The sequence below is a fragment of the Metopolophium dirhodum genome, chromosome 2 (genome assembly GCF_019925205.1).
Source record: "Metopolophium dirhodum isolate CAU chromosome 2, ASM1992520v1, whole genome shotgun sequence".
In the NCBI taxonomy this organism is placed as follows: Eukaryota; Metazoa; Arthropoda; class Insecta; order Hemiptera; family Aphididae; genus Metopolophium; species Metopolophium dirhodum.
This window is the reverse complement of record NC_083561.1, coordinates 27,358,873-27,372,357: the sequence shown is the minus strand read 5'-3', so window position 1 is coordinate 27,372,357 and position 13,485 is coordinate 27,358,873. Positions and strand designations below refer to the sequence as shown.

Here is a 13,485-nt window from a genome sequence, read left to right as displayed (position 1 = left end):
AATACGACTTGATGGTCTCCCGAGTGTTCATTATAAATCAACAATAATATTGTTATAAAAAGATACAGACACTTGAAGTAAATATTATATGAATGGCGGCATTGTATACGATATACTTTATTATCATAAAATATATTATGTACTTTTTATTTCATCAATTATCATAATAATTGTTACAAAACGTGCCAAAAGTACCTATATAAATGTAATGTCATTATTATTTTACGTAACGCTACCGCGCATCTATGTAACTACGGAACGTTGATAAAAATTCTTCGGTCGTAACCGCATTTGCGCGTATTTTATATCCCAGAAAATCTTCGATACATAATATTATATACGAGAGAGGTGATATTATTATGATGTGCTGGTTAGACACGAGACAAGAGTATCATTTTTTAAACTATTATTTTTCCAATATTGTCACTTATTTGTATGCGTTTTATTATCATAAACAACCGCGATAATAATAATATATATGCAGACATGCATATTATAATAATTAATAATATAACGCACAATAGGGTATTGTAATAATATGTGTATATTACCATATAAATGGTCAGTATTTGCTCACAATTGCACTAGTACCGTACAAAAAAAATGAATAAATAACGTATATACCATATTATTATAATATTATATACATACACATATAGGTACCTAGGTATACGCATTACATATCTTGAAACAGATATAATATTTTTTACTTTTGCGTGATAGCGTTTAATGTAAAGCATTATGCTCATGCACAATAAGTTGTTGTATAGAAAAAGTCTTTTTTTTATTTTTTCATCACCTGTGACATTGTGAACAGGTGACAAGTCTCTCTCACGTATAATTATTGTAACTACCAACCTACATCACTTACGAGTTACGAATGACGGAAACGCCTGAGAAAATGTTCGATTTATAGGTACCAACTAATTACTTTTAGCGTGCGTCAAGCTACCTCCCGTCTATCTCTCGTAAATATTATCAAGCAGTTTTAATGATAAATTTACAAAATATCTGATCGAATTGACTACGAGAAGATTAAAGATCGACTATATAGACTATATTATATTATAGGTGTAGTTTTAAATAATGGGTGATTTCTAAAGCATAATAATGACTAAATACAATAATGTAATAAAAAATAATGTCATTTATTTTCTACATACAATACGGTAACATCATATTTTCTTCGACAGTAATTAAACAAAAAATTAATAAAATTTGAAAATATCTCATAACTTAATGGCTATAAACAGCTCAAAAAGATTTAAGACATTTTGAAAATTATTCGCTTCGGCTTTGAATCTAAAATCCATCACATTTTGACGGATCAAATCTGGACCAACCAGGAATTTTCAATTTTGAAAGCTGGACAGTGAAAAACTGGACCATAATTATTTTGAATTGTAAATTTCTGCTGTTAAGAGGACGCCACACGGGCGAAAATACCGTACAAAAACATGCCAATTTTGTTCCAATAATACGGCTTACAGAATGGTTTTAGAGCAAAATACCTTTATTAAAAGTTGTAGAGAAGAGTTATATCGGGTGAAGTATAAGACTCGATTTTTGATATTTTAATTTTTTTATACCAATTATTCACAAGTAAAAAAGTGAAAAAAAGTGAAAACGTAAAACGGTTTTATCGATTTTGAGAATGAAATATCGAAAATCAAGTCTTATACGTCACCCGATATAACTCTTCTCTACAACTTTTAATAAAGGTATTTTGCTCTAAAACCATTCTGTAAGCCGTATTATTGAAACAAAATTTGCATGTTTTACAGTAAAAAAAATTAATTACGGCCGTCATGTGCTGCTTTCGTTTCTAGCGGCAGCGTTTGTCCCCTCCTAGCTCCGACATCGAGGCTCGCCGGCCGCCGGCAGGTCAAAACCGGTCTGTTATCGGCGGTCCGCGCTTTGCACGTCGTTGCATTATTTTTATATATACCTATTATGACGTTCATATTATTATTTACGTGAAATGAAATAAAACCATATCACTAAAATTATGTTCGATATATTATTACAATGCCCGCGACCGTCCTTGCATGGTATATTGCCGTGACAGCCACGGCTGTGAGTAAAAACTTATATTTTTAGTTCCAAAAACACGGCTGACTGACTGGTTTTAGAGCAAAAAACCTCGTATAAAAGTTGAAGAGAAGAGTTGAACCTGTTAACGTATAGGACTAGATTTTTGATATTTTAATTAATTATACCAATTTATCACAAATCAAAAAAGTGAAAACAAAAAAAAAAAATGCAAAAGATTTTATGGATTTTGAAAATAAATGATCGAAAATCGAGTCCTCTAATTTTATATAAAATATCCATAACAACCCCTTCAAAAACATTTAAACAAAATTTCTATATAATATATATTATTTATTGTATTAAAAATATAAGAATTTATAAAAAATAAAACTCATCTCAAAAAATAATTAGTGTATTCCGAGTTGTGACATCCGACAAATAGTAATTGTTTATATAATTTTTTCCAGAAAAAAAGTTGCATTTAAAAATATCATTGTTTGTATAAAATATTAAAAATAATATAATTATATAGTTACTTAAAACTTTCAAGTACCCACGAATAATATTAGAACCTGAGCGGAGCGAAGAATATTGTATTGATTTTACAATAATATATTTTTCATTTTTATTTTTTTTTGTGTCTGTGTACACGATAAGTAGTCGAAAAAATGCTTCGATTTTCAACTTAAGTATCTTGTTCGATTGGAAAGTAAATATTGTTAGTACATTGGGGAGGTCAGAATTTGAAATTCCCAGTAATTTTCAAAAGCGCCAAGAAAAACAAAAGAAAAATGAAGGAAAAACGGGAATTTTTACGCAAAATCAATTTTTAACAAAATCGACTTTGGTTTTTGATGTAACTCTTAAACAAATGTAGATACATGACATTTTCACTGGTTGTTTATATTTGCATTTGCTATACACGATAAAATTTTCAAAATATTTGAATTTATTTTGAACTGTTTAGGGACATTTTCGGTTTTCAATTTTATTAGTTTTTTTTTTCTATGAATGTCAATAAAACTTTATTTGTTGAGTAAAAATACTTGAAAATTTAATACAAGGCTCCTACTATATTGTTACATTGACAATTGAAAAATATTAAAAATCCTTAGTCACAGTTTTTTTTATAAGCATTAAAGTTCAAATCTTGACAAAATATGGAAAAATCACGAAAATTAGCAAATTATTTTGAATTGAGAATTCATAAAAACTATTCTTTTTAAATATAAGATTTGAAAATGTAATACAAGATTCCTCATATTAAGTTTGTTTAACGTTGTCAACAAAAAAAAAAATGTCTGCAAACAAATCATATTAAATTTTTATGAGCGTTTGAAGTTCATATTTTTACAACATTAAATTTTAAATATTCAAAAAACAAGATTCCACGTAAGTATTTAAAATGTTTATTGATATGTTAATGTTATCATTGAATAATATAAATAATAATATTTATTATAATTAATGGTATTATGGTAATACATTCGAAAATATTGGTAAGTATAAAAATAAATATATAATAGCATTGATTAATTAATATAATCAATGATAATAGACGTATGTCTATATTGATATTTTTACAAACTAAATGTAAATCGTAAGTTATTGTATGTACAATATTGTTAATTCGAAAACTTAAAATGTTTGTACAACAATTATTAAAGGTACGGTATAAACTAGATTTTCTAGCCTACATAATATTTTTAATTGTTATATATAAATAGGTATACTATTGGGCAGACAGTGGCTTTAATTAAAAAATGGTTAGTGTATAAGAGCGCTGAGTGAATATTTAAAATATTTTGGCGGCAATGCATTTACGTGTATGCATTTTATTTCTAAGGGATACGTCACTGACGAACGTTCATAAGATAATAAACAACGCTCCCGAACTCGACAAATCGTCGGTACACAGCTATGAGTAGTGGGCGCGGCTTAAACGTCGCATGCTTGCGGATCGCGAAAGCACCTAACAGCGCATTTTCTTGGCCACTACACGGTCTCGTTTGCCCGTGTGGCGTCCTCTTAACAGATTTATTCGTTCAAATTTTGAATTTTGATATCCTTAAAATATTTTTTTATAGGTGTAGTATGCACTATACTATATTGCACACAAGTATAATTATTATACTTATTATAAAAAAAATGGTCACCCTAGTATAATACTATAGTAATGTTTTCCAAGCAATCTGTACCACTAGGTTAGAATGACAATTTCTATAAAAAAAAAACGGGACCAACACATTCTTAAAAAAAAACAATAATCTCTATATATAAAAAAGGTGGATAAGTGGATGTCGCTCTGCTGTACGGTAGGTTACAAGTGGGTCACTGTAATGGATGGTGTTAAATTTGAATTCAATGATATAATATCATTGTATAAGAAAAACGATTCTGAGCGAAAACGGTCAGTCAGCCTATGATTTTACCAAGTATATTTAATGATATTATTGTGAATAAAGTAATTTATATATAACCTATTTACGTGGAGCCTTGTTTTAAATTTTCAATCCTTAGCCATAAAAGTTAAAAATTTATTAATTTTTAACTACAAAATAATTAATAAATTATAAATTCGATAAATGTTGTCAAAATTTGAACTTTAAATGCTTATAAAAAAAAATTGTGCCTATGTATTTTTAATATTTTTCAACTGCTATTAGAACGATATATCAGGAGCCTCGAGTGAATATCAAATGTTGTAAAAATATAAATTTCAGACGCTCATAAAAATTTAATTTAAGTTTCTTCTAGACATTTTTTTTTTGATAAAGGTAGACAAACTTATGAGTAATCTTATATTACATTTTCAAATCTTAGATTTAAAAAGAAAAATTTTTATGAATTCTCATCAAAATAATTTGCTATTTTTCGTGATTTTTCCGTATTTTGTCAAAATTTGAACTTTAAATGCTTATAATTAAAAACTGTGACTAAGGATTTTTAATTTTTTTGATCTGCATTTGAAACAATAACCTAGGAGCCTTCTATTAAATTTTCAAGCTTTTTTACTCAACAGATAAAATTGTATTGATATTTATAGAAAAAAAAACTAAAAAAATTGAAAACTGACAATGGCCGTAAACAGCTCAAAAAGAGTCAAAATATTTTGTAAATTTTATGGTGTATAGAAAATGCTAATATAAACATTCAGTCAAAATTTCATGTCCCTACGGTCATTTTTTTTAGAGTTACACCAAAAACCAAAATCGATTTTCTCGAAAACAGATTTTGCGTAAAAATTCCTGTTTTTCCTTAATTTTTCATTTGTTTTTCACGTCGCTTGTGAAAACTACTGGGAAATTTTTACTTTTGACCCCCCAAAGTACCAACTAGATTCACTTTCCTCTCAGAAAAGTTACTATTGAAGAAAATCCAAGCACTTTTACTGTCCTAAAAGGTGATGACAGACACAAAAATAAAAAAAAAAATAAAAAAAAAAACACACATCATTGTAGAATCAATACATTCATCGCTTCGCTCAGAATCTAAAATGGATCCCTGTTTCCCTTGGTCATTGCATCACGCGTGAACGGCTGGACCGATTTCGCTAATTCATTTTTTGTTGTGTTTGTAATTGTCAGGAGAAGGTTCTTATGTAAAACAATAATAAGAAAACCCACCAGAAAAGTAGAAAATTTGGATGTCAACAAATACTACAGTGGTGCCATCTGTCCAGAAAAAAATAAACTAAATAATACAAAATTTAGTTGCAGATTAAAATAATAATAGTGTATTGTATATTGCTTGCTATTGGTTACGGTCATGTTTGTTGATTTGTATTACTATTTTTTGTCAATATATATATATATCAGATATCTTTTAACTATATAAATGTGAAATGAAAATCTTTATACAGGGTAAACTCTGGAACTACTTATCAGATCTTCTCGATTTTTTTTTTAACAAAAAGTATTTCACAAAAAAGGGTTCTATGAAAGAAAATTTTTAGAAAATCTACCAGAAAAGTAGGAAATCTGGATGTTAAAAATACAACAGTGACGCAACAGGTTAGGTTAGGATTTTGTATTAATTGATTATAAATAATTATCCACCATAGGTAGAATACGATAAACTTGGTATAACTTTGATATTTTAGAGTTAAATCATACACTCACGTACAAACAGCACGGGGTCCGTGATCTACCACAGGCAGATTGCCTAACTGATAATATACTGCTGCGAATCAGAATTTTTGTTACGGACAACGGAAAAGTTAAGATTAATTTTGAACACACCATACACCGAATATTAAATAACGAATTGAACAAAGTTTGAGTCATATAGAGTTGGTACATTTAACGGGAAACGAAGTGCACATGATCAGCTAGTTTTTTAATACATTTTATATTTTAAAATTTAAATTATGTTGAATAAGCTTAATATTTTAATAAAACACGTCTTGTTTGGATTAATTTTTATTGTGAGCTTAGAACAATTGGTCGAAGAATTCTTACTCTTTTTGGAGTAAGGAGTTTCATCATTTTCTACATAACAATCTTTTGATTAGTATTTTTCTGATGAACTGATTGCTTTTAATAGTTTTGGTTCAGTTATCAAAAAATCATAAAAATCATTATAGGAATATTTTTTTAAATTAATTTTGAGAATTAAAATTGCTTTGATAGGCACAAAAAACCGATCTTTTCGTCCGTCAATAGCACGTTTGTGATGAAAAATATTCTCTCTGTTGATAAATATATTTTTATTTTTTAAAATTGTGTAGATACCACACCATCTTTCTTACCGTTGTTCTATATTATATTGTTTTGTGTTTATTTCTTTAATTAATTTTTTTTACAAATAACTGTATTGAATATAATAATTTGGAGATAATTGGATCATCTTCTAAAAACGGGACAAAGAGCGTCTTGTTTGATGTTTGCCGGGACAACGGGACACGATGATCAAAAAGGGGACAATCCCGTTTTAAACGGGACGTATGGTCACAAAAATCTAAAACCGTTTCAACAAACTCTTCTAGGATCTTTTGGACGTTGTTGGACAGTTGTTGGAATTTGTTTGAAGCTATAATAAAAGTTATGCAATTTCAAAGTTTGTAGTGATAAATAAATGTTCAGCACTACATATGCAAACGAACACAGTAAACTCTTCCAACAATACACACATAATATTGTTGGACCTAGTTGGAAATTTATTGGAATTTGTTGGAACGTATTTAAAAAGTAATTCCATTTCAAATTTTGTAGTGCCAACTTCACAACCAGCACTACATTTTAAAGTAAAACGCTAAAAACCGATCCAAAGATATACACACAACATTTTGAGACATTGTTGGACTTATGTTGGACAAAGACTTAAAAAATGTTCTAAACTTATACGGTGTTAAGTAATTTAGTTTCATCTATATAATTAAATATGATATTCCTATTAAACATTTTTATTTTCATTACAATATAATTGTGTCCTTCATATACGTGATACGTCACACTTTAAAATATATGTTATGCAAGAGAAAAATGTAAGGAGATAAACCTATTATTTAAGTAGGTATGTAAATGTAGTTTTTATATAATAAATATACTGAAATACCTATAGGTACAATTGTACCAATAAACAATCTTAAAATCAATGTTTTAACGTTTCATTTATAGGTATTGTTACGTATGTTTGGCCGTCGATGCATGATATGTGCATCGCGTGATAGCATCCACGACTTATCGTAAAAGCCGTGATAACACGTCCCCAGTTGTCATCATGGTACGAAGTCGGCGGCCGTACTCATAATTTGCGCACTATTCACCAGGATGGATGCATACTTATACACTTTGTTACCGCGAAGTCGAAAGTTTCACCTTCTAAGATCACAAAGTCCAAAATAACCTTAACTATACCACGCTTGGAGCTATGTGGAGCGTTACTGCTAGCACAAGTATTACATCTTTTAATGAATACCTTCCAGAAAAACATAGTCATTTTGACAATACAAGCGTGGACAGACTCTAGCATAGTGTTATCTTGGCTCACATCACCTCATTCAACCTTTAAAATATTTGTCACAAACCGATTAGCAAAAATCGCCGAACTTATACCAAACTGTCACTGGCGTCATGTTGCCTCTGAGTTGAACCCGGCAGATTGTGTATCGAGAGGACTATTTCCATCTCAAATCTCAAGCTAACATTTATATTGGCATGGCCCCCAGTTTCTAAAGTTACCTGAATCTGACTGGCCAACTACATGTTTTAAACCCGTGCCACCGTCGCAACTACCGGAATATTCGGATTCAACGAAATCATGTTTAGTGTCGGTGCCCGTGAAGGAAATCGAGTGGTTTTCATGTTTTTCATCTCTGCGCCGTATACAAATGGTGATGGCCTTCATTTATCGTTTTATAAACCATGCGCGCAAGGTACCGTCGCCGTTTATCAACGATCCGATTTCTCATGAAGAAGTGGCGAAAGCAATGTTTCCGATCATCCGTATAACACAAGCACTACATTTCGGTAACTTGCTAAATATTCTACAATCGCCCACTTCAAAGATAGTCCCTCGTTCGCTCACCCAACTTGCACCGTTTATTGATGAAAACAACATAACACGTGTTGGTGGTCGTCTCCGCAACGCCACTTTGCCAGCTGACGCAAAAAACCCAATATTGTTGCCAAAATCAAGTGTGTTGACGACACTTGTTATTCGACATTTCCATTTAACTTATTTCCATGCCGGACTTCAGTTAATGTCCTCGTTAATAGCAAGTAACTATTGGATAATATCCGGTCGATCTGCCATACGCCATGTTGTCTATAAATGTGTGGTGTGCGCTCGACATAGGGCATCAATTGCTCATCCTATTATGGCCGATCTCCCAGCCAGTCGCGTAACACCGTGTCGACCATTTCTACGTGTAGGTATTGATTTTGCTGGTCCACTTACCATAGCCGAGAACCGTCGCAAGAATTCACGATCAATCAAGTGTTACCTTGCAATTTTTGTGTGTATGGTTGTTAAAGCGGTACATATTGAAGTGGTATCAGATCTATCAACACCATCGTTTCTAGCGTCCCTACACCGTTTAGTTGCTCGACGTGGCACTCCGACCGATACTTATACTGATTGTGGATCTAACTTCAAAGGTGCTGACCAGCAATTACGACAAATGATGTTAGATCCCACAGCTCAAACAACATATTCCAACAGTATATTATGTAAGTGGCATTTCAACCCTCCCGCAGCTCCACATTTCGGTGGTCTGTGGGAAGCGGCTGTAAAATCTACTAAGTATCACTTGAAACGAGTAGTGGGTACTCAACGTTTGACTTTTGAAGAAATGGACACGTTAACAACTCGTATCGAAACCGTACTTAATTTACGTCCGATTACACCAATATCCACTGATCCAAACGACTATCGCGCATTAACCCCCGGACACTTTCTCATTGGCCACCCAATGGTAGAAATCCCAGAAACAGATGTGACCCATGTGCTCCAAAATCGCCTCAATCGTTGGGAGCTTCTTCGTCAAATGTACCAGTCTTTCTGGAACAGATGGTCCACAGAATATTTGTCATCGTTACAACGACGTAACAAATGGACTGACCATCAACCGAACATCAAGGTTGACGATTTAGTAATAGTAAACTTGCCAAATCAACCACCAATACAGTGGAAACTTGGTCGAATCCAACAAATCCATCCGGGCGTTGATGGTGTGGTGCGTGTAGCCACAGTGCGGACAGAACACGGAACCCTCACACGACCCATAGTAAAATTAGCCATCCTTCCCGTTGATAGGTAATTTCTATTATCTTAAATCATTTTCCTAGAGTGAGTTATTATATTTAATCTGTATCAATTTGTATTATTCTTTTATATTATTTTTATGTATTTGTACTGTATAACTAAAACAGCGTAACCAGTAAATGTATGTGATGAACCGCGAAATGAGTAGTCCAAACTCCCAAACGAAGAAGATTGAAATCAAGTATACATTTCAACGGAGGAGTATGTTACGTATGTTTGGCCGTCGATGCATGATATGTGCATCGCGTGATAGCATCCACGACTTATCGTAAAAGCCGTGATAACACGTCCCCAGTTGTCACCATGGTACGAAGTCGGCGGCCGTACTCATAAACTGTAGACCAGTTGCTTGCGTCACCTTACGCGATAAAGTGCTCTGGTGTACTGCCATCACCCATTGAACGCATCAGCCGTTCTCAAATATACGCTTGCGCCATCATACGCCCATGAGCGACCTGTTTTGTGCCGTCATCTCCAAATAAGTATCATTTGGATGTTTCATTGATCAATTACAAAAGACCGCTTAAAATGGAATTTTAATTTCCAACGATTTGTTTATCAACGTAGCAATGAATAAAAAATTATAATATTATAATATTAATTCTACTTAAAGGCTATAATCTATACTTTAAAAGCAAATCCAGATTTTGTGTCACGGGTTGGCTCCGAAACGGCTTGACCGATTTGGCTGATATTAGGAAAATCTACCGGAAAAGTAGGAAAACTGAATGTCAAAAAAAAAACAGTGGCGCCATCTGTACTGGAAAAAATAAACCAAATAACAATATATTTTTGTTTATTGTAAGGTTGCTATTGGTTATGATTGTAGTTTTAGTTGTTAATTTTGAAGAATTTTACTACAATAAAAAGAAGAAATTAAACCTTGGCTGCTCCACAAATGGCGTTAAGAGGAAAAATTGTAAATAAATATAATAGAAATTAGAATTTATAATTTTAATAAATGGGTTGATTTTTTCGATCTTATAAAAAATTGTCAATAATAAATTGTTAAAATATAATATAATATAGTTCTAAATGTCATATCTATTAAGTGTGGCACACAGGTATCTAGGATTTTACAATTATGTTTGTTTTCTTTTTGTGAATAAGGACACATTTTAATAATGTATAGAGATTAAATTTATATACATCATAACTTATAATCATCCCTACTGAAAAAATAATAAGTACGACACATGAAATATATTTTAAATATAATGAAAAAGTGTATGGGATAATACTAGGAAAAAATGTAATTCTAAGTAACAATAAAATGAATTAACCGATTTGTAACTGTAATTTAACCATGTTTCATGTGTTATAACTAGTATTTTGAATATAACTACATTAGCATATTACTAGCAAATACATTTAGTGGTATTTTGAAGGCAAAAAGCGTAAAAATTAAAAACATGTGTTCTGGGTGCCTATAAATTATAGACTAGAGCATCTTTGCCATATTTAATTTTGCAAACGAATTATTTACTCAGTTAGTATGAAAAATAATACACATGGCGTTCACCAATAAATAGTGAATAATATTTTTGTCTTGTTGTATTAATTACTCGTTGCCTACTAAATAAACAACTTATTGTGAACATTATTTATTTTGTACCCAGGCATGTCGATTAGGAACACACTGCTTAATATTAAAGAAATCGAGAAGTAGTATTCTATTTCATTTATTGCTCAACGTTTCCATTAGATTTTATTATTTTCTCATATTAAAATATTATATCCAAATGATTTTTTTTAAGCAATATTTAATAACGCTTACATTTATTGTTATTTCAGTTTGGATTATGCCGGCGGCTACAGAACCAGATTTAGAAAAATTAAAAAGTAAGGATTAATTTATTGATTTACAATGATTATAATATGTGTTATAATTTTTATTTTTCTGAAATTTGACAGCACTACGTTCTATAATACCACAATTAATTTAAATACGATAACTAATTGTAATTGTTTTATGATAACCTAGATACAAACAGAACATTTCTTACTTTTCAGTTTCATAATATGATCGACTTAATAAAAATGTAAATATTATGTTATGCCTAGATATGTCTTAAAAAGTTAAAAATATTCTGACATTTTAATTGTATAAACCAGAAACCTATTCAAGTATATCCAGCGAAGTATAGTAATATATTAACTCACAACATTTGTTTGAATAATTTTTAATTAGAATTCTGTTTAGTCAAGCAACAATCAATTTAGGTATATTATTAACAAGAACTTATATCAATTTTATTACATTGGTTTAGAAATTAATTATTATATAATATAGTGTTATGGAAATTCTCTCAAATTTAATGACTCATACAAAATAATCAGACAGATGGTTAAACATGTTTAATAGTTTCCCTAATTTGTAATTTCCGTGCGTATTATTTTATTTGGTCGTAAATTTAAATCCTCGCATGCTTAATCTCGATTAGTGTTGATTTTGAGCAATTCATTTTTACATACGCAGTACAATCTTTTTTAACGCAACGCCAACTTATACTTCCCGAAACCAAATTTCTATTTAAGTGGAAGTTAAAGTTACGAAAAATTAACACTCACGATTTTTAGTAGTAATTATTATTTTAAATTCCATTTTTAAACACTCGAAACTCACGTATAATACTCTAGTAAAATATTTGTAGTTTGTGTAAGATTGCACAACGCATACACAGAGAGAATTGAGAGTCGTCATGAAGTCCAATTAAGATAAAATGGACCGATATTCGATAATATCGATAAGAGTGTAACGTAAAAATTAAAAATAGTTAAAACGGGAAAAATAATATGTACAATAGTTTTTACTTCATAAGGTAATAAGTAGTATTTATTGCATTCCAGAATACAGTTTGGCAACATCGCATGGGTTTAACACATTTTCATTAAAAATATTTCGGGCGCAAATGGGCTATGATTTCGGGCGCAAGTGGGTTATAAAAAAGGTGTGATGGGCGCAAATGGTTTGCAACGATTTGTAATTATTAGACAAGATTGACTAATAAAAATGATTTTCTTTCAGATCTTTGTTTAGGTAATATTTTTAATTTGTAATTAAATGGTAATTTACAATAGTTAAGATATACAACATTTTGTATTCGTACAAAAAATATTGTGAGGATGTAAAATTGGCAGATGAGTAAATCATATTAAAATAAATTCTTTATAGCTATGATGATCTTAAAAATACCATATTATGTAAAATGTATAGTAAGATTTAGTTGCATATGATTGGATCATAAGAGATTAGTAAACCATTCAACCAATAAATTTATGGTACAGTGGTACACCTACTTAAGCATTTTTTTTATATCATTTTGTTTTAATCATTTTAAAATGTTATAGGATTTGTAAATGAATGTTCTCTATTAATCGGTAAGGATATTATTGTAATTAACAAATACTTAGTTTTATTCCATCCTTATTTTGATAAAGACATAAGATTTTCTTATAAGCATTAACTTTAATGACCTTAAAGGGGAATTGTACCTATTTTAATAATGTCGTACCGTGGTTCCAAGATGCACCTTGTCCGTTAAATTGTCATAGATTATTCGTAAACCTTGCTTATTAGTTAATCAGCGTTTTGATTGTTTGTTCATATACCCTGGCGAGATTTTCTATTTGCTCATACAAAAAAATTAATTCAGTTATCTCAGTTTATTTTCAAAACTTTGG

The 13,485-nt window shown here is 30.7% G+C and overlaps 1 protein-coding gene across 1 annotated transcript; it reads left to right on the top strand.

Moving 5' to 3' along the window:
• The first annotated feature begins 8,464 nt into the window (after positions 1-8,464).
• Positions 8,465-9,796, top strand: LOC132938856 (uncharacterized). The gene has a single exon (XM_061005856.1). The coding sequence runs from the start codon at positions 8,465-8,467 to the stop codon at positions 9,794-9,796; it is 1,332 nt and encodes a 443-aa protein (XP_060861839.1).
• The last annotated feature ends 3,689 nt before the right edge of the window (positions 9,797-13,485 follow it).